This window comes from Branchiostoma lanceolatum, chromosome 4, assembly GCF_035083965.1.
Source record: "Branchiostoma lanceolatum isolate klBraLanc5 chromosome 4, klBraLanc5.hap2, whole genome shotgun sequence".
Classification (NCBI taxonomy): Eukaryota; Metazoa; Chordata; class Leptocardii; order Amphioxiformes; family Branchiostomatidae; genus Branchiostoma; species Branchiostoma lanceolatum.
The window spans coordinates 20,555,572-20,572,888 of NC_089725.1; the positions used below are offsets into that span (position 1 = coordinate 20,555,572).

The following is a 17,317-nucleotide window of genomic DNA, read 5'->3' on the forward strand; positions in this document are numbered from 1 at the left end:
TTAAGTCATTTGCTTGATTGAATATTTCATGGAGGTATGAGGTCTCCGAACTCTTGTTTCTTTCCGTAATTTTAGTAACGTAATTAGATCTATGACATTGTATAAAAGCAAATTCGTGGTTAAGACTTGTCCAGGGTTACTCAACCAGCATTGCAGCCGGGCGTCACAAGCAAACAACATGAAACGTTATAAGCAAAAATATGAAACTAAAGATAATAGTTTTATCATTACTATCCTAAACTAGATTTACTATTCCTGGATTTCCATAGATTTTCAAGAGGTATAACGTTATCACTCTCCCGCTCTAATTCCATCCATGCACGGTCTGTCTACTTATCAATCATAATCTCTCCAACAACCTCGTCTCGACTACCATTCCACCAAGATATTTGATTTGCTCCGTTTTATAGCTCATACCCGAGAAAAGACCTGACACGGCCGTCTTGTGACCACCGGTGAGACGTAACGTAACGTGCTTATAATAACGCTCACGTCACACCAGACGCCGTGTTGACACACCCCGGGTGTTTGTTGACATTAGGGTGACCTGACTTTGCCTGAGCCTGGATCCGTCGTGCAGGGATGCTAATGACCTTTCACATAGTTAAATGTAACGTTAATAAAAAAAGTCATATAATTCCATATTACTTTAAGATTTTCATAAAAGGGATACAATTGCTCCACTTTCTAAAACATTGAATGAACGACAGGTCAGGAGCTTATTGTGACGTATCCATCCGGTGTCAACGTCCTTTAGGTCCTTCTAGAGATGGCTCAGGTCCTGAAATACACCAGGGACGTCACCTGTTGTATTGTGAAGTACATGTTGGACGGGAGGCTACGGTTTTGTAGGAATGGGGTGGAGAATGTTTGCAGCTGTGGCTAGATATGTAACATTTTCAATTTATGTTTTTTAAAGTGTGGTATCGAAATACGGCTCCTTTCTCACTCTACTCATGTCTTTCCACCTTTCACAGAAACCATGCGCTCGTGTACCTGTAACTTGTTACACGTATTCATTGACCAAGGAGGTTTAAAATCTTTTTAAACCTCCTTGGTGCTAGGCACGTATATGCGTATCTGCGTGTGATCAGTAAGTTAGTCATGTTAGTCCACAATATATATGACATAAGGTCTCGAATAACATCCGGTTACTTGTAGCGGTTGTAGATTAACCCTATTGACTCCTGTAGCGCCAGATGAATTTCACGTCAGAGGACTCAGAGTAAATGAGAGACATTACCCCCTCCTCGGGCACAACTTGTTGCTCGTGTTAAGTCAATAGGATCTCCAGAGAAGTTAAATACCGGCATCTAGAAAAATCACTCGAGTCGTATAAACCAAACAGGTAGAAGTCTTACACCTGGTCTATTTTATCATTCTAGTGTCCTTTTGGGTGTATAAAATAGAATGTTATATCTATTTTTCACCAACCAACAACAACTGTTGATCGCACCAATTTCAGACACACCTCTGTGCCAGGGGGCAAGACATACAAAAGGTATTTGTACTTCCTGTGACGTTTTCTTTGTTCTGCCGCAGACACAAAGGGGTCAGGTAAACACAAGTAAACGGCGGTTGCGGGGTTGCCTGTGTGCGGGGTCACGTGACAGCATTACATCATCCGATGCAACGTCATCCCAAAAAGCCATTGGTCGATGCAGGTCACGTGGTCAGACGTCACTTACTAAAAATAGCCCGGTGTAATACCCTACGTAAGCGTCACATGGGGTGCCCAGTCAGATTGGCTTGCGTGGAAGATCCGATCGCACACATTCCTCGGACCAAAACAAGCGGCGGTGGTGCGGCGAACTGCTACGGCTCCTTACGAGGGGAAAGACAGCTCTTTTGCTTTTACGTAAGGTAGTCTTTATGTTTTTCTTTAGGTATTGAAAGCTGTAGAATTGCACATTCTTCAAGTTTAGATTTCACATTTTCCTGTCCTTCTCAACACACCTGTTTGAGTTCTCACATGGTCTTTGATTGAACGTCTTGTGGCTACCTACGGTATATCTAAGTAGGATACCTGTAAATTTGTCTCCCATTAGCCGATTGGGGTAGGCAAATGATACGCAGTACATTTAGTTGTGCAAAGAAAATCATGTGTTATTACCAGCTGTCTGTGCCCGTGCCCTGTCCGGCATGTCTTGGTCTGAGGTACCCGCCCCTGTCTAGTGCTTCACATGTGACTGCCCTGGCCGGTCAAACGCTATCTTTAACCAAGGAATAACGGTGTCTGCTTTCTTTAAATGCGTGGATCGGCCCCTCAGTCCTAGCTTTCCGTTGACTTACCACCTTGACTTCTACCCACTGTACTAACAACCGAACTGAGGATTTTCTCATTGCAATTGCTGTATACTACTTATTTTCTGTACTGGGTCTTAGTCTCTGTCGGGTAGTGTCTGCAAACTGCTCTTACAGCCATGTACATGTACATTGTCCGAGTTGCATACTTCTGATTCTTTTGAGGTGGGCGTTGTCAATGCTAGGATTTAATCTCGTGTTGTTGTTAGACTTTGCGACCATGTCGAAGTGAAGTACATGTATAAATATTTACCAATGAGTATGACGCGCTGGGCGAAAGGGCAATGGTGTGACAAACCGTGTGCAAAGAAAGACTCCGTTCGCATCATATAAAGGTCATGTTGTCCACTGTCTGGGTGATATCTAGTGTTTTTCACAAATGCCAAGAAATGCTTCAACTGAGCTGAGTAACATAAACAGACAGATCGAGTCTGTTCTTGGAGTTACCGGTTTGTGCTCAACTACATGTTCACAAAGAAGCTTGGGCTGAGTCGGTGTTCAGGTATGCGGTCCCCCTGGGGGCATTTCCAATGATCGGCGGCCTGTTGCTGCACGTAAGGCGGCCGACACCTGACCCTGCCGGTGGATTCTTACCGGCGTTTGTCCCCTTTTCAAAGAATACTCGGATTCTCACATTTTCCTCCAGTGCTGTAGAAACTGTACCATCTGTCGAGGGCTGGTGTCGAACGGAGAACAGTTATACCGTTCCCTAGTCACAGTTGGGAGTCCAGATGATCACAGCCCGCTAGACAGGCCCGTCAGAGCCCGGGCCAGGGTTACATACCCTCAGGTTATCTGCTTTTCCTGACTCGAGTTGAGCGTTACTCGGGCGGCCAGCGGCGTATTCAATATCAACCCTGAATAATGTGGTACATAGTTACGGGGTAACTGATTCGAAATGCCTTCTGGAGTTAAGAACTAAAGAAGAAATGTATGTTTTTGTGAGCCTTCTGCACACACGCCCAGACGATCTTGTCGCCAAAATGTATCATGTATGCAGACTTCTCCCCAGCTTGGCAACGTAGTTACTTCCAAACTTACTCAGAGAACCAATTGATCAATCAATCATTAATCCATAAACTAATTGATCGACCAACTATCTGTTAAGCACTCTTTATGGTGGGTGTCAGGAAGTGTGTACAAGGACGGAGTATCTTGTTCAATGATACTAGTACTGTATTCGGTTAGCGGTCATATATTTGTGAGCCTGGCGCACAATAGACTCAACCCACCGGCGTCAAAACAAACACAGGTTGCTTCTCCGTGCCGAGTATGGCCCATGGCTTCCATTGTCGTCGTATTCAGTTCGTTACAGTTGAGTCGTTAAAGCCAACATGACTCATTCGGTCTTATCGGCGTTTAGATCACTACTTGAATGCTAAACTTGCAGTAACATGAGCATCAGAGGGGTCGGAGGTTAACCAATTCTGGCAAACCCAATGACTGTGATGATTCTTATGCAGATTTTGGCGTGCCCTAGTCTGCTGGCTGTTGTCCCGGGATTCCCCGCGCTGACTGTACCGTCTGATGCAACACTGCGCAACCTCAGCTCGACCTTTCGCAATCCCGCGCCACGCCTCCCGCACACCTTTGCCCCGGCCAATCACGACGGGACGATGTACCTGGGGGAATGTTGGGCAATCCGGGCTTCCACCGTTTTTGGTCGGTTTTATGATGCAAACCGGTGTCTTGATTGCACGAGTAATGTAAAATGTAGACAGGTCGTCCGTGTAAGGAATACAGGCTTACAGAATATAAAAGGTGAGCGCCTGATGCAACCAGCATTTCTTCTGCCCGCACACGTGTGAGAAGCTCGCAGGACCGGTGCTTCTTTCAACAACTCAGTACGATACCACTTTGATGAAGACGCTATCTGCCTCTGCTCTGAACTTCTGTCATGAGAGTCCTTGGCAAGCGAGCACAGACGACACATCCAGCCATGAGCAGGGCATTTGGAACTACTGGGCGCCTTGACAACCAGAAACATGTATGATGAATTACCGCCTGCTCTAGATCTTGATATGACATGTTTTGTTCAAGGTCTACTTGTCGATGTGAACTTCTGTATTCCATGTTCATCTGAATGGTAATCATCAAATGCTATTCGGATGGCCTGGTACTTATTCTCTTTCCCTCGTTTCACGTTTTATCTGCCGTTTCTTAAACCGTAATAATTTTTACTTCCAACAATCCTTGGGTATCACGTGGATGCAATGTTCTCCGATTTCGTTTCCAGACTTCGTGCGGGCTGCTCGGTGGAGAAAGTTGTATATTTCTTCAATGACTGCCTTTTCTATGTTTATTTGCATTGACGCATTTGCCATGACCGTTGGCGTTTTTCCGTATTTGTAGCACATGTTTGGGGTTCTGCTTTTTAGCGTATACGCAGACGCTGGCGTAGACGGAACGTGAGTCCACTTTCACCTGACGTTTGCTGACGCAAGCATAGGCGGTTGTTGCGACATCATCACCTTGGACTCGCATCAGAGGCGCATTCTTGTCGGTTGATCTATTCTTCCTCGTTTTAGGATTCTCATTTTGAAGCCAGTTAATTGTTGATTTCTGTCCGTATGCTCCTTCCTTACTTCACGTCAACTTGTCATCTGTGAAAACTCCCGCATACACTCTGATCTCTATCCTGTTCCTCAGGTTCTACACAAAGGTAAACTGGACGGTCCCTAGCTTAGTGGGCTGTAGGGTGAATTAAGAATCCATGTTCTGGGAGGACGGAGATACTGACCCATGCTTTTCTTTGATTGACAGATGATACAGACGACACTTAAAGCTACCACAGACAAAATGACTGCAGGGTTGGAGACGACACAGGCTGTAGACGTACAGAAGGCGGGAGTCACCATGGAGACCATGTGTGAGGAAGAGCTCATTGAGGTGGACGGAGAGGGGGTGGTCAGTCAGGGAGGGAAGAGCGCGGCCGAGCTGCTGCTGACCGCTCTGCAGAACATGGACGCCAGCCAGGCGCAGGCGCTAGTAGTGGCCAACATGGCACAGGTGAGATAGTGCAAATATAGAGATAGTGCAAATATAGTCGTACTTTCTTGATGCAGTATCATACTTCAGTTGGCCTATTAACGACAATGCCCCCAAGGGCCATGGAAGTGATATAGTGCTGCTCTTGATACCCCGCAATCCCCAACCCCTTAAATATGAAATAAAAAGTCTTTTTTTTTCGAGATAAAACAAAAAACTTTCTTACTTCTAGTCTTGTCACCTCTCAACTTACGGAGTAAAAATTCAATCCCGTGTCTCCCGACAGTTCAACAGTGACGCTACGGTCCCGGACGTCTCCCTGGACACCACCGACTCCGACCTGTCGTCCCTGGGGGAGGGCAGCCTCACCCCCATCATCAAGGAAGAGCTGAAGTACACCATCCAGACCAAACGCCTGGCCAGCGGGCTGGACGAGCTGGACGTGGAGGAAATCAAGAAAAGCAGCAAGGCCAAGAAGCCGCGGAAGGTGAGCACACGCCCACTCGTGCAACGTCACCACTGTGTTGCACTGAACGTACTCTGCAAAATTAGCATGCGCTTTACAACCGGTCTTGGCACCACGGTTTACTTTAATAGCAGCAAGGCCAAGAAGCCGCGAAAGGTGAGCACACGCCCACTCGTACCAACGCTACCACTGTTTCGCCGTTGAACTGCATTTTACAACCGGCCTTGGCACCACGGTTACTTAGCAGCGGTTAGTGGAAATCGTATCGCCCACGAAAAGCGGTAGTGAAAGAATGATTCATTAGAGCCGTCCCAACGCTAAAACGTATTCTGTCTGACAGGGCTATTGAAGTAAATTGCTGCTGCGCCGATTTTGGAAAAAAAAGAAAATGTTTCAAAATTACCCGGCGTCGCGGCTTCCCAATATGGGACGGATTCTCCGTCATCATAGACGGCGATCTGAAACAAATCAATTATTGAGAGAAATACTGATGTCAATGGGAACAAATATGTCGTACTAGCGTAGAACAAGCGTCAATAGCCAGAACAATTGCGGCATTGGAGAAACCCCGATAACGCGCGCGCGCGGCTGAAATTAGGTCATGCAGCGCTATATGCCGTTGATTCGCCCGCGCCGTGACAGGTGGGGATGTAGCTCAGAGGTAGAGCGCTCGCTTCGCATGTGAGAGGCCCCGGGTTCAATCCCCGGCATCTCCAGTGTAGTTTTTAATCTTTTGTTTCCCGTCTGATTATGAGGATTTTAGTCCTGTTATACATCTTATTTAGCACAGGCTTTTTCTACCCTCGTAATTGCAGTATTTTCATTGTCTTGGAAATACTAGTAGGCTAAACCAAGGAGGTTAAATATGCTAAACTAAGCGCATAAGGCGATTTATTCATTCTAGCGGCATGCGCAGTGGTTGCAGTTTCTGTTAATATCCATTGATCGATTTGAAGCAAATCGTATAGCTCCGGTCACTTCATATTGTCACTTTGAGACAAATGACGCATATATGGCTGCCATTAGAAGAAGAAAACACGACTATCCGACTGGCGGGGATACAAAGTCTCCAGAGGGTGGGGTCCCGCGTACCCAAACAAAACATACATCTGGAGGGAGAGTGTTTGGGTCTTTCTCGTGAACCATAGGGAATACCAGGAATCAATAATCCACAGCGCACCAAATCGTCGTTATGCCGTGCGCAACAACTTACAACAAGCTTGTATTGTCCCGCAGAAACGATTCATTGACAAAAACTTGAAGGAAGTTTTGAAGTTTTGAAGTCAAAAATGATTTTGGAGATGCCGGGGATTGAACCCGGGGCCTCTCACACGCGAAGCGAGCGCTCTACCTCTGAGCTACATCCCCCATGTGTTACACAAGATGGAAAATACATAATATATATATATTCATTTATAATTCACAATTTCTGGGTTCTCCGATATGCTAATCATATTGCGCTGTATTGGCGTAATCTATTGAGTTTTCTCTGCACTGCTCTTGCAATACAATGCCGGAAGGTACTCGCGGTAAGCACATCAGTATTGTGCAGAATCTTTAGCAAAACAGACAAAATAAATGCAAAAATAAACATGTGTAACGTTATAGTGAAATAAAATTGAATTCGAGTGTGTGAAAGTTTTTAGGGGCGAATCACGTACAATACGCTTTTTGAAATATTGATTTGGGCATTCAAAGTTTTCATGGCCGCTACTTTTGCAAAGAACTTTTGGAACTAACCTCCTTACGTCCAGCAGTAATTTCGTAATCTGTACATCATATTGATATCTGGTCAACTCAGAATGACACCGACTTTCTCCTGTCTCCCCAGATTTCCCCAGAGGAGGAGGAACGGCGCAGGGTGCGGCGGGAGAGAAACAGGGTCGCCGCCGCCAAGTGCAGGAACAAGAAGAGGGAGCGGGGCGAGCTGCTGCAGGAGGTAAGGCAACCAGTTTTGTAGTACTTTATTTATATACTAGGCTGCACCGCTATAGATTGTACGAATAATGATTAATTCTTAATTGACCTGATCCCTATAGATAGTTTTTTTAAAAGTTGCTATTGATGGCTGGCCGATGAAGTCTGAAATATAAACGGATGTTGTCATTGATCGAGCTGTGGCATATCCTGAATTTCTTGATACAAAGCTCAGCACAAGTTTTTTTCAAAGCAATGCCTGGTTGTGATTTGTTTTGGAACGTAATATAATGATATAACTCAACTGAAAGCCAATCTGTACCTTTTTATCACAGGAGTCCGAACGACTGGAGTCGCATAACGAGCGTCTCAAGTCGGAGATCTCCCGGCTACAAGAAGAGAAGGAGAAGATCGCTTACCTGCTGCAGTTCCACCGTCCCACCTGCATCATGAAAGCACCTGCGACCACCTGCGCACCTGTCACAACAACCGTCAAGCCTACAGCGGCGATGGTGGACTCCTTCTTCTCCACCGCGTCCTCCTCCTCAGACCTCTCGTGGGACTCCACCGGAACTGGGGGACAGGACACTTCACCCTCACCTGCTATAGTTCCGGTGGACCTGTCCTGTGCGTATAGTGACAGTGACAGTGACAGCGACACTGACCTGAGCTGAGGCACTAGGAAGCTATTATTACCAAGCATTATTTAGTCGTTCTTTGCTGGGTTCTGGCACCTCTGTCCTGATTTCTCCTATAACCATGTGTTTTTTACTTCCATGATCTGTGTAAAGATATAAAGAGATCCCAACTCTAACCAAACTTCATCTGTGTTGACACGTAAATACTTTACTCTCACAAGTCAGGCTGTTGCCGATGTACAGGAAAATAAGTTTTGACCCTGCAGTGAACCTGCATCTATTATTTCATTATAAAGATATTTTCCTTGTTAGTGAACGCAATTTTCATCCAAGTACCTGAAACAGCTTTCCTCTTTCCAACCAAAGCCAGTATCTTACTTAAGTCAGTACTCTTAACATGTACATATATGGCAGCTGCGAATATCATTATTATTACATGTATGACTATTATTGTGGTGTGTGATTGGTATGAATGGAAACAGTATATATGCACTCCAATTATGCAATATGTAGTATTGGGAAGAATATAAAGGTAGATTCCCGATACAGAATATTGAAGGCATGTTAAAAATGGCAAAGCTGTACGTGTCATTTTGACATTCCTACCTACATTATGTGAGGTATGTCCATTGATTGGTTGAGAGTCCACCTCTCTGGCCATTTCCCTAAAAGGCAACCTGATATACTGTCTTCCTGGGTGTTTCTGCCAAATGGCGCGTGATCTCACGCGCGGTTCGGCCACGTGTCCTGGTTTATCACTTGTGTCTATATACTATGCACACTTTGTTTATGTTTGTGGTCTTTTACCTCAGTAAACTTTTATATATGTTAGTTTGTAAATACTGTAGCATCAACTATAGAAAAGGCTGTTCGTGAGGTATACCCATGTGACTCAGTTCTGAAAAACATATGTAACATTTGATGTTCTGTAAATATACTGATGCGTATGCGTGAAGATGTTTTGTAACTTGTTACCTTTGTACGATTGTTACCATGTAAATTAAAGTACACAAACTCTGAATCTAACTGTTGCTTTCATATTTGCCCCGTCCAACATGTCCAAGCTAAGCGTCTATCAATTTACAACTCAAATACACAAACATGTTGGCAGAAGTTCCAATCTATAACGTTACATTGTCGCACAGTGGCGATATATCAGCGCCCCCGACGTTACGACTTCTACTGATGAACGTTAGGAAACAGCATCCGAACTTTTGAGACAGCCCCTACTTCACATGATGCCGGTGTCATGTGATACCTAACGGCTACATATACTTTGATACTTTATTCTCGGTCCAACAGGCCTTGTCCAAGAAACCCGAGCTTTTTCCAGGAAGTGTGTTTTACTTCCTCATTTGTGCACGAAGTAGATCCTTCACGCATACACCAGTAGCGTACACTACTAGTTTCTTACATTTTGGGCAAAGAAAAAATATCCGCTTACCTTGCACATGTTAGCTGGTGCATGTTGGACAATACCATTTGACAAGAGATGTTTTCAGGGTTGTACTTGTTCTGTCTCCCGTGTATGAAAGTACTAGTAACCATTTCTGTCCAGTGACCATCAATAGCTACACACGGGTCTGAAAGGACTCTGAAACCCAAATGTCCCAAAATTTCGCTCTCGGTGTGCGGCTTGTGACCTTCCGAAACACCTGTTCTAACTAAAGACGTGGAGCTGCCAGCTTATACCTCACCTTGCCCACTTGTGTCCACTAAGCAAGCGACATTTGGTGGCCAGAAGATATAAAAGGTATGTATTCGCTTGGTTTAAGATAGAGATAGGGATGAATGTGTGTTGTACTAAGAAATGGATAAATAAAACAGCAGAGTGTGGGTGCACGTTAGTGAGACTTCCAAGGACCCCCTCACATCCGCCCTTAACTGATATATCCTTGCAATTAAGTTGATAACAGAAATGCCCGAAGGCTGGATAACAGTCTATTTCCGTGAGGGAACCCCGGGGACTATTCCCAGAATCCAGTGGCTGGACGCACATAAGTCTCAACGCGCAGGATTCTTTCCATAAATCGGAAAGTATCGAGATAACGTAACTCTTAAAAGCTGTCACTTTCTATTGTCTTCAATCCAACAAAAACACGACCAAAGAGAAAGAGTCTCTGATGAGTGAGGCAAATGCTATTCCAACTGCGCTGCCAAAAAAGTTTGATTTCGCCAGTGTTACTTCCGTGACCACGCTTCAGTGACTGAATTTACCTTGCGGGCTTCCGGCTGTAACGCGCACAAAACGCACACACAAGTGTGTGGGTGAGCGACATGCGCCTCCCGGTCCAACAAGTAAAGTGTTAGTTTTACGGTTAGGGCACGATCGAACACTTGCAAGCCGTGACTCAGCACATTTTTCAAGTTCGAAAGAAAACTTTTGCTTGTATGAGTCATAGACACGTTGGAAGCCACACCTATATGGCAGTGCCAGTCACTTGGACATTGTGACTTTGAGTCACGCCGTCCATGCGGCCACAGACTCACACTCGCGGTGAGAAACGTCGCAAACGGAAGCAGCGACGTACGCGGTGCGGTTTCGACGGCATGTCTGTGCGGCCCAAAGGTGACAGTGCCGACCCTGAAGGTAGGTGTCGCCATCACGGCCCGCTCTGGAATCGCTTTCGTTAGAGAAGTTATGTAGGAAGTAAGTTGGTTGCGAGTGCTCAGGATGTGTAAAAAAAATTGAATAGATTGTCATGGTTCTCTGTTTGTCGGTAGCCCTTCAAATGCCGAGGCAGAAGTGATCAAAACGTTTCGCCCCCTAGGAGTCACGTTTGAAACTGCAGTATCTTTTGAAACTGTGGATTTGCGAAAATGTCAATTCTGCAATTTAATCTTGAAAACTACGCTGCTTGTGCTCTTGGGGTTCTTTGTTCCTGTTGGTATAATGCCAGTAAGCAGTAAGGTGACTCTTCACAAACTTTAGTTGGGTCATAGACTACTAGCAAAATTGTATGTTTGTCAAAGTTTCACAAGACTGTAGCAATTGAATGGCTCGACTAAATTTCGTGGTCTCATGTATATATATATATAGTATCCCAACGGGAGGCCAACGTAAAAAAAAAAGGCCACTACTACCCCACCCGACCAAAACCTCTGCTTGGAGAATAATTCTCGCAGCCCACAGAATGAATTCAATATGTGCATGTAATAAAGGTGTCCAAGGTCGGACCGGATGTTCGCGTGCCGCAGTACACTTGACGCCCGACGTGGCGTGCCGTGGCGTGGGCGTGGCATGACTCAAGACTTTTGTTTACGTCTCTTGAGAACTAATAAAATTAAAAGCGTTATTGACGTTATTGTGCCAGGTTACGAGAGGAAACCTGAGCATGGTTCTATCCTCGGTAACAACATGTGCACCAGTCACGGGCTGGTACGCGATACACGGAAGTCAAGAGGAAGTACCTGGAAATTTTAGGTAAAGGCCTTACACGTATGTACTAAGTAACGAACTGGCTTTCTACCATGACCTTTGGACAACTTAAGCAATTTTATGTCATTAGCTGAATAAACAACGTTAGTCATTATGTGTAAACATTTTGACTATAACGTTACATGTATCTAGTAACATTTTCAAAACATTTGATCTAGAATCACGTGACAGACAAACAGACACACTGTCCCTGAACAAAACACAAGCAAACAATAAAAAAAGTGCTTGTACCGCGGTAACACTGTCTTGGGCCTGTATCGAGGCCCAGTTGAACAAATTTCTATATGTAAACTGACTCAAATACGGTAAATTCACAGTAACAAACTGTAAGCCTTCACCAGTAAATTCATGCGACCTTTCAAACAAAATGACGCTCACGTTTACATTTGTGGCTACACAGCGGAATGCTCTCTTGCGGCTCTTGTATTAACTGCAGTCAAGCCCTTCAAACCTGCTCGAAGCGGTTTGCTCCGGAATGACAAAAAAAAGAAGCAAACAAATAAACAAACAACGTAACAAATAGAGCATGGAGTTTCGTAGGCAGGCCCGGGCATGCCATTGACCTTATGATCATGAGGTCATCAATAAGACAAGGCGCCGAGGTTGAGACGGGTGCATGTTCGCGCTTGTTCGAGACTCCTGCTGCAGACAAACAAATGAATAAAGTTCAAATGGAAGTTATAAAAGCGACAGCCTGGTACTTTTCCACTAGTTACTGGTATTTCCCATCTTGATTATTCATACTAACGCTCTCTGTGAGTCATTTTGATGGAAAGTAGCTTTTTGACGATGTACCAGCGATAAGAAATGGTGATATCCTCCTAGTTTGGTTTGGTGACCCGAAGATGACCTATTGGGACAAAAGCCTGACTCATCAGTGCTATAACTGTATGACAACAAGTGTCCACAACCTTACTTTGTTAATTTCAATGGCTGTGGAAAAATACAGCAAGGACAGTGTTGACATAAGCTGATTACAATTGTTCAGAGTATTAAAACAAACAGAATTGGCACTTGTCCAGGCAAGAACAATCTGAAGGACGTGTAATAGCTTGACTCTATTGCGCAATCACAAATAACACTATAAAAGATCTGACCCCGCGTTGACAACCACTCACATGATTCAGGTTCGTTGGGCTTCGACGTCAGGTATGCTAGGGACGGGGAGGTGAAAAATCTTCATTTCATCTCCATGATCGTTCAAACGACAATTGACTATCTGATTACTAGTACTTGATTGATTGACTGATCCATGAATTCTTTTCTTTCTACATAACTCGTTATCGTTTGTTTAATTTCTTGTTTACTAGTAATGGACTACTGGTGACGTCATCTACGAAGGGATTTTCCAACACGTGTTTCTTGCGAAGGACGCAATCATCGACTTATATCTGAAACGTATCTGGAACGTGTGGCACAGCACGGCGGTATCTGCACTACAAGCTTCTCAGTAAAACCAGCTTTCACCGGAACGTTCTTCATAACTGAATTGGCGACTTGCCTCCATTCAACAATCGACGTTGTCTTTTATTGTCTTTATTGAAGAAAATCCATTAGTGGTGTGCCCTAAGGCGGTGAGCGAGTTGTTGTAAGCCGCGTCATGTCAACATCGCGACGGGACCGCCAAGACGACGAGCCCCGCGCGTCGGACGCAGGATTACTGCTGGAGGAGGATCCTTACACTGAGGGCAGCCCCAGCAGTTGGTCGCCCGGATCGGGGGACTCTGGCGGGGGAGCGTCTGCTAGTGTCAAGGATGAACTGCGGGCGACGATCCGGGCCAGACAGCAGGATGACGGCATGATACTCCCCGACTTCGACCTGTTGAATGCACGGTCTGATGGAAGGGAGTCAAGACCGGTAAGAATTATTAGTTTCTTCAATTACTTTGACACATACGTTTACGGCATATACATGGACTCTAAACATCTAAAAGGTTTAGAATCATGTTTATCTATTTCTATTTTGTTTTGCTATTTGAATGAACTAGGCTACATGTTTTATTCATTTATTTGTATGTTGTCACAAGACCTGACTGTCGTTAATGGATCTACTGTTGCAACATGATCAGGAAAATAAAATCAATACAGTGCAATATCATCAGACAAAGCACGCATATAAATGGTTCTCATGATGAGAACAAAACTTTATATTTCTTTTAGTTGTTCATTCATAGAGTCCATTCCAAGTCACCAAGAGGGTTGTTATTGTCATAATTTACAAATGTTTTCAATCTATTGTAATTATTTGTGTGAGAGATTTCATACTTTAGAAATATTTTGAATGTGATTTCAACTTTACAAATATTTCTCCGGTTTTCTTAAACTTTAGAAATATTCATCATATGGAATATGATATTTCTAACAGTTTCTAAATAATGGTAACAGCATTCTACCATTATTTACCAATATTTACAATTTCCTACCATTTTATACCATTATTTGTAACATCTTTATAAATAGGTCAGAGGGCTGGGAAGAAAGCAATTCACACATCCTTGCGAAGTAGAGGGAAGAATCCTTTTCACAAAGGACCCAACAGTGTCCCGCAGTGAAGTCTAAAGATGTACAAAAGCAGACAGAAGGGCCAGATTAGCACCTACTTTTATGGGGGCAATCACCATTCTACCATTGTTAACCATTTTCTACCATTCTTTGCAAATATTTATAAAAGTGAGAGAATCACATCGATGTTTAGAAATTATTCTAAATAAAGAGATTTTTGCGCAGTTCCTTTCAAAATATTTCTAAATTATCTAATCGACTTCAAATAAATTCATATTTTTATATTCAATCTTTTAGAAAAATTTAGAACTATTGTCAGTCAGATATTCTTCTATTAGAATTTTTTCTGAATTATTACAAATATTATTATAAAACCCACTTGGTGACTTGGAATGGACTCTATATCAAAACAACAATTTCAAAAAAATCAAACCCATGATGTACATAGGGTAAACACTGTATCCAAAGGCGAAACTTTCAAAAGTTGTTTCATACCACGAACTCTGTAAGCGGTCTCGGCGTCCAAGAAGACTCGCCCCATATTCATACTCTCCAAGCAGAGCTAGGGTTTCGGCTGGTTTTAGACGTGTTTTAGGCGTTTTTGTCATGCCTTCTACTTTGTCATCGTTTTTGTTGTGTAGCGACACAACAAAAACGATGACAAAGTAGAAGGCATGACAAAAACGCCTAAAAACACGTCAAAACCAGCCGAAACCCTAGCTCTGCTTGGAGAGTACCATATTCAGGCATGGTGATCTGGGGTGTGGTGGAAACCACCGGAATGATTGTTCGAAACTCTGCCCAGCCCTACCCAAAGGCTGTGGGAACCTCCGGCAGTAGAGCAAAGATTCAAGCGTCATGAGTCACAAAATGATAGGTCAAGGGGCAACATTAATGTGTGCCTGAGGTCGCACATGTTGTTGGATCCTTCATTTCATGTGGGACTTTTGTATTTCAAAGAAACGTTAATGGACTTCAGAAGTCCAATGTCGAGGAATGGACAAGGTGTCGATGGACGAGCGCCCCATGATGAACGGCAATTAGTAATTTGAAAGAATCGACTGGATATCTTTGAAGCTTTATTCTATTCGTTTTACCTTTCCTTACCTTATACTTTGTATATTCTTATCATAAAATGTCTCTTCTTGTCAGCTGACGGCGGCTGAGGAGAAGCGTCTGCAGCGGCGGCGGGACAGGAACAGGGAGGCCGCGGCTAGATGTCGGACTCGGAGGAGAGAGCTGGCCGAGAGGCTGCACAGGGTGAGGGGCTGGCGTTGTGCGATGTCTTAAAAGATTGCGCAACCCTCTTTGGTACATGTATCGGCAAGTTTGCAATGACTCATTTGTGCTGACAAACTGTTTTCATAATGGGCGGGAAAGGGACCAGAGAAACTAAATAAGATTCATTCAAGCATGGCGGTGACTGAAACTCACAGAAAGTTTGGAATCATCGGCCACTGAACTACAATGTTAGAAGTTGCTCCGATCCTTACAAACACGTATACTGTGCACGTACGTACGCTTTCCGATGTTGAATATGTGTGTGTAGTTGCTTTCAATCGACATCCTCTTCTGGAACCGATAAGAATATGAACTTCGCCAATTAAGTTTGCATACAGCAATAATAGGACAACGGTTGTCTGTTTCAGTCGATTTCACAGAATTAGTGATAAACTGTACAAAAAGGAGTGAAGTTATGTTGATAATTCGAACACCCAGCATGATCTAACGTTACGTTGCATGTTCATCGGATGTTACCTTCTGCAGGAGACCATCCAGCTGGGGAACCTGAACTCCGGTCTGCAGACGGAGATCGCGCGCCTGCAGGCCCAGCGGGACCAGCTGCAGCGGGCACTCACCGAGCACATCGCCCTCTGCCACACTGAGCAGATGGAACAGTCGTGATGGAGGGACACATGTCAATCACCCGTAGATCCTCACCTGGCGCTTTAGTCTGGTTGACATCATGATCAGCTGGAGCCTTATATGGCAGAACATTTCCCAGCGGAGAAATTCTAAACATATTCTACTAGATGACCATATCTGTGGTGTTGGGAAAAGGCTTTCATTGTTCTCATGAATTATTCATGAATGGTGGGTTCGATATTAAAGTGCATCAAAATCAATAACCAAGCAGAAGAAGAACATGTGTGTTTAAACATGACTTCAGTAACTGACATCAGGTAAACTTTGAGGAACTATTGGAAAACAGGAGAAATATACCCAACAATACAAAGGGAGTTGTAATCCTCGTGGTATTTCTATTTATGACGTTATTAGGACTTTGATTTTGTTTCGATAATCATGTTTGGTTTTAGAGTTATGGTGTTAAGTTCGCTGCCGATATATTTATATTACTTCCATGTTGTATAGACGAACGTATCAACCTTTCCGTCTCACTGTTAAATGTACGTACACGATGATAGTCTAGTTTTTACACAGTAGACTTCAAAATGGTCAAAGTACCAGAAAGCGAATCAATCCGATGTAAGTGTAGCGATTTTTCTGCACACACCAATCACTGCCAGAAAAGACCGACTCCTCGGAGTCTCACGATGTAACTTGACCGTGGCACGTAGTAACGGTCAGATTCCAGCTCATACTGCTATTTTTGTGACTCGATGTACCACATCAGTGACGAAACATTGAATTTGACTACAACGTTGTATCACATACTGATTTCAATATAATGCACAATCTGTAAGCGTCATGCAGAGCTATGATTGTTATTGATTATTGCGACACATGGGCCAATATATATTTATGATCTAAAAGTGTTTCCTATTGGTCGCTGTATATTGAGATTTTCTACTTTTCTATGACCGTTAGCTGGTTCTACAAAATTATGGTAATAATATATATTATATGGCGTAAACTGTGCGAATAAAAGATTATCTTTTTGTTAATGATTTTGAAATCTTCATTTCTCTCCGAACAACACTCTGAAGAGACCGAATACAGAGGCTTACAACAGATAATTAATTTCACAAAGGAAAGGAAAGAAAAATAAGAAAGTGAGCAAGTGAACACATTTCAACTGAACATGTAGCATGCATTTGTTCT

At 43.7% G+C, this 17,317-nt stretch overlaps 2 protein-coding genes and 2 non-coding genes across 9 annotated transcripts; 3 read left to right on the plus strand and 1 right to left on the minus strand.

Annotated features, from left to right (window-relative positions):
* Window positions 1–1,690: 1,690 nt before the first annotated feature.
* Window positions 1,691–9,268, plus strand: LOC136433242 (protein c-Fos-like). 3 transcript variants are annotated; one of them, XM_066425250.1, is made up of 5 exons: window positions 1,691–1,863; window positions 5,068–5,313; window positions 5,579–5,779; window positions 7,590–7,697; window positions 8,011–9,268. In XM_066425250.1, exons 2-5 carry the CDS (start codon window positions 5,068–5,070, stop codon window positions 8,347–8,349), a joined length of 894 nt encoding a protein of 297 aa, XP_066281347.1. In that variant the 5' UTR covers window positions 1,691–1,863; the 3' UTR covers window positions 8,350–9,268. The 3 variants fall into 3 exon arrangements, with proteins under 3 accessions (XP_066281347.1, XP_066281345.1, XP_066281346.1); XM_066425248.1 differs by having other exon boundaries at window positions 1,696–1,858; XM_066425249.1 differs by lacking the exon at window positions 1,691–1,863 and adding an exon at window positions 3,255–4,291.
* Trnaa-cgc (transfer RNA alanine (anticodon CGC)) lies at window positions 6,403–6,474 on the plus strand. The gene has a single exon. It is a non-coding gene; the product is annotated as a tRNA-Ala (tRNA).
* Window positions 7,055–7,126, minus strand: Trnaa-cgc (transfer RNA alanine (anticodon CGC)). Its single transcript has one exon. It is a non-coding gene; the product is annotated as a tRNA-Ala (tRNA).
* Window positions 9,269–10,713: 1,445 nt separating the features above from the next.
* Window positions 10,714–17,160, plus strand: LOC136433245 (protein FosB-like). Of its 4 annotated transcripts, none has more exons than XM_066425254.1 (4): window positions 10,714–10,903; window positions 13,063–13,610; window positions 15,407–15,514; window positions 16,022–17,160. In XM_066425254.1, the coding sequence occupies exons 2-4, from the start codon at window positions 13,353–13,355 to the stop codon at window positions 16,157–16,159; spliced, it is 504 nt and encodes a 167-aa protein (XP_066281351.1). In that variant the 5' UTR covers window positions 10,714–10,903; window positions 13,063–13,352; the 3' UTR covers window positions 16,160–17,160. The 4 variants fall into 4 exon arrangements, with proteins under 4 accessions (XP_066281351.1, XP_066281352.1, XP_066281353.1 ...); XM_066425255.1 differs by lacking the exon at window positions 10,714–10,903 and adding an exon at window positions 12,309–12,920; XM_066425256.1 differs by lacking the exon at window positions 10,714–10,903 and adding an exon at window positions 12,309–12,901.
* The last annotated feature ends 157 nt before the right edge of the window (window positions 17,161–17,317 follow it).

What these genes read in the sequence shown, in the direction of transcription:
- LOC136433242 (XM_066425248.1), top strand. Translation starts at nt 1,727, where the DNA reads ATGGGGTGCCCAGTCAGATTGGCTTGCGTGGAAGATCCGATCGCACAC. An exon ending in GACAGCTCTTTTGCTTTTAC is followed by an intron (nt 1,859 to 5,067) that starts GTAAGGTAGTCT and finishes TTTGATTGACAG; the next exon opens with ATGATACAGACGACACTTAA. An exon ending in GGGGCGAGCTGCTGCAGGAG is followed by an intron (nt 7,698 to 8,010) that starts GTAAGGCAACCA and finishes TTTTTATCACAG; the next exon opens with GAGTCCGAACGACTGGAGTC.
- LOC136433245 (XM_066425254.1), top strand. Translation starts at nt 13,353, where the DNA reads ATGTCAACATCGCGACGGGACCGCCAAGACGACGAGCCCCGCGCGTCG. An exon ending in ATGGAAGGGAGTCAAGACCG is followed by an intron (nt 13,611 to 15,406) that starts GTAAGAATTATT and finishes TCTTCTTGTCAG; the next exon opens with CTGACGGCGGCTGAGGAGAA. An exon ending in TGGCCGAGAGGCTGCACAGG is followed by an intron (nt 15,515 to 16,021) that starts GTGAGGGGCTGG and finishes TACCTTCTGCAG; the next exon opens with GAGACCATCCAGCTGGGGAA.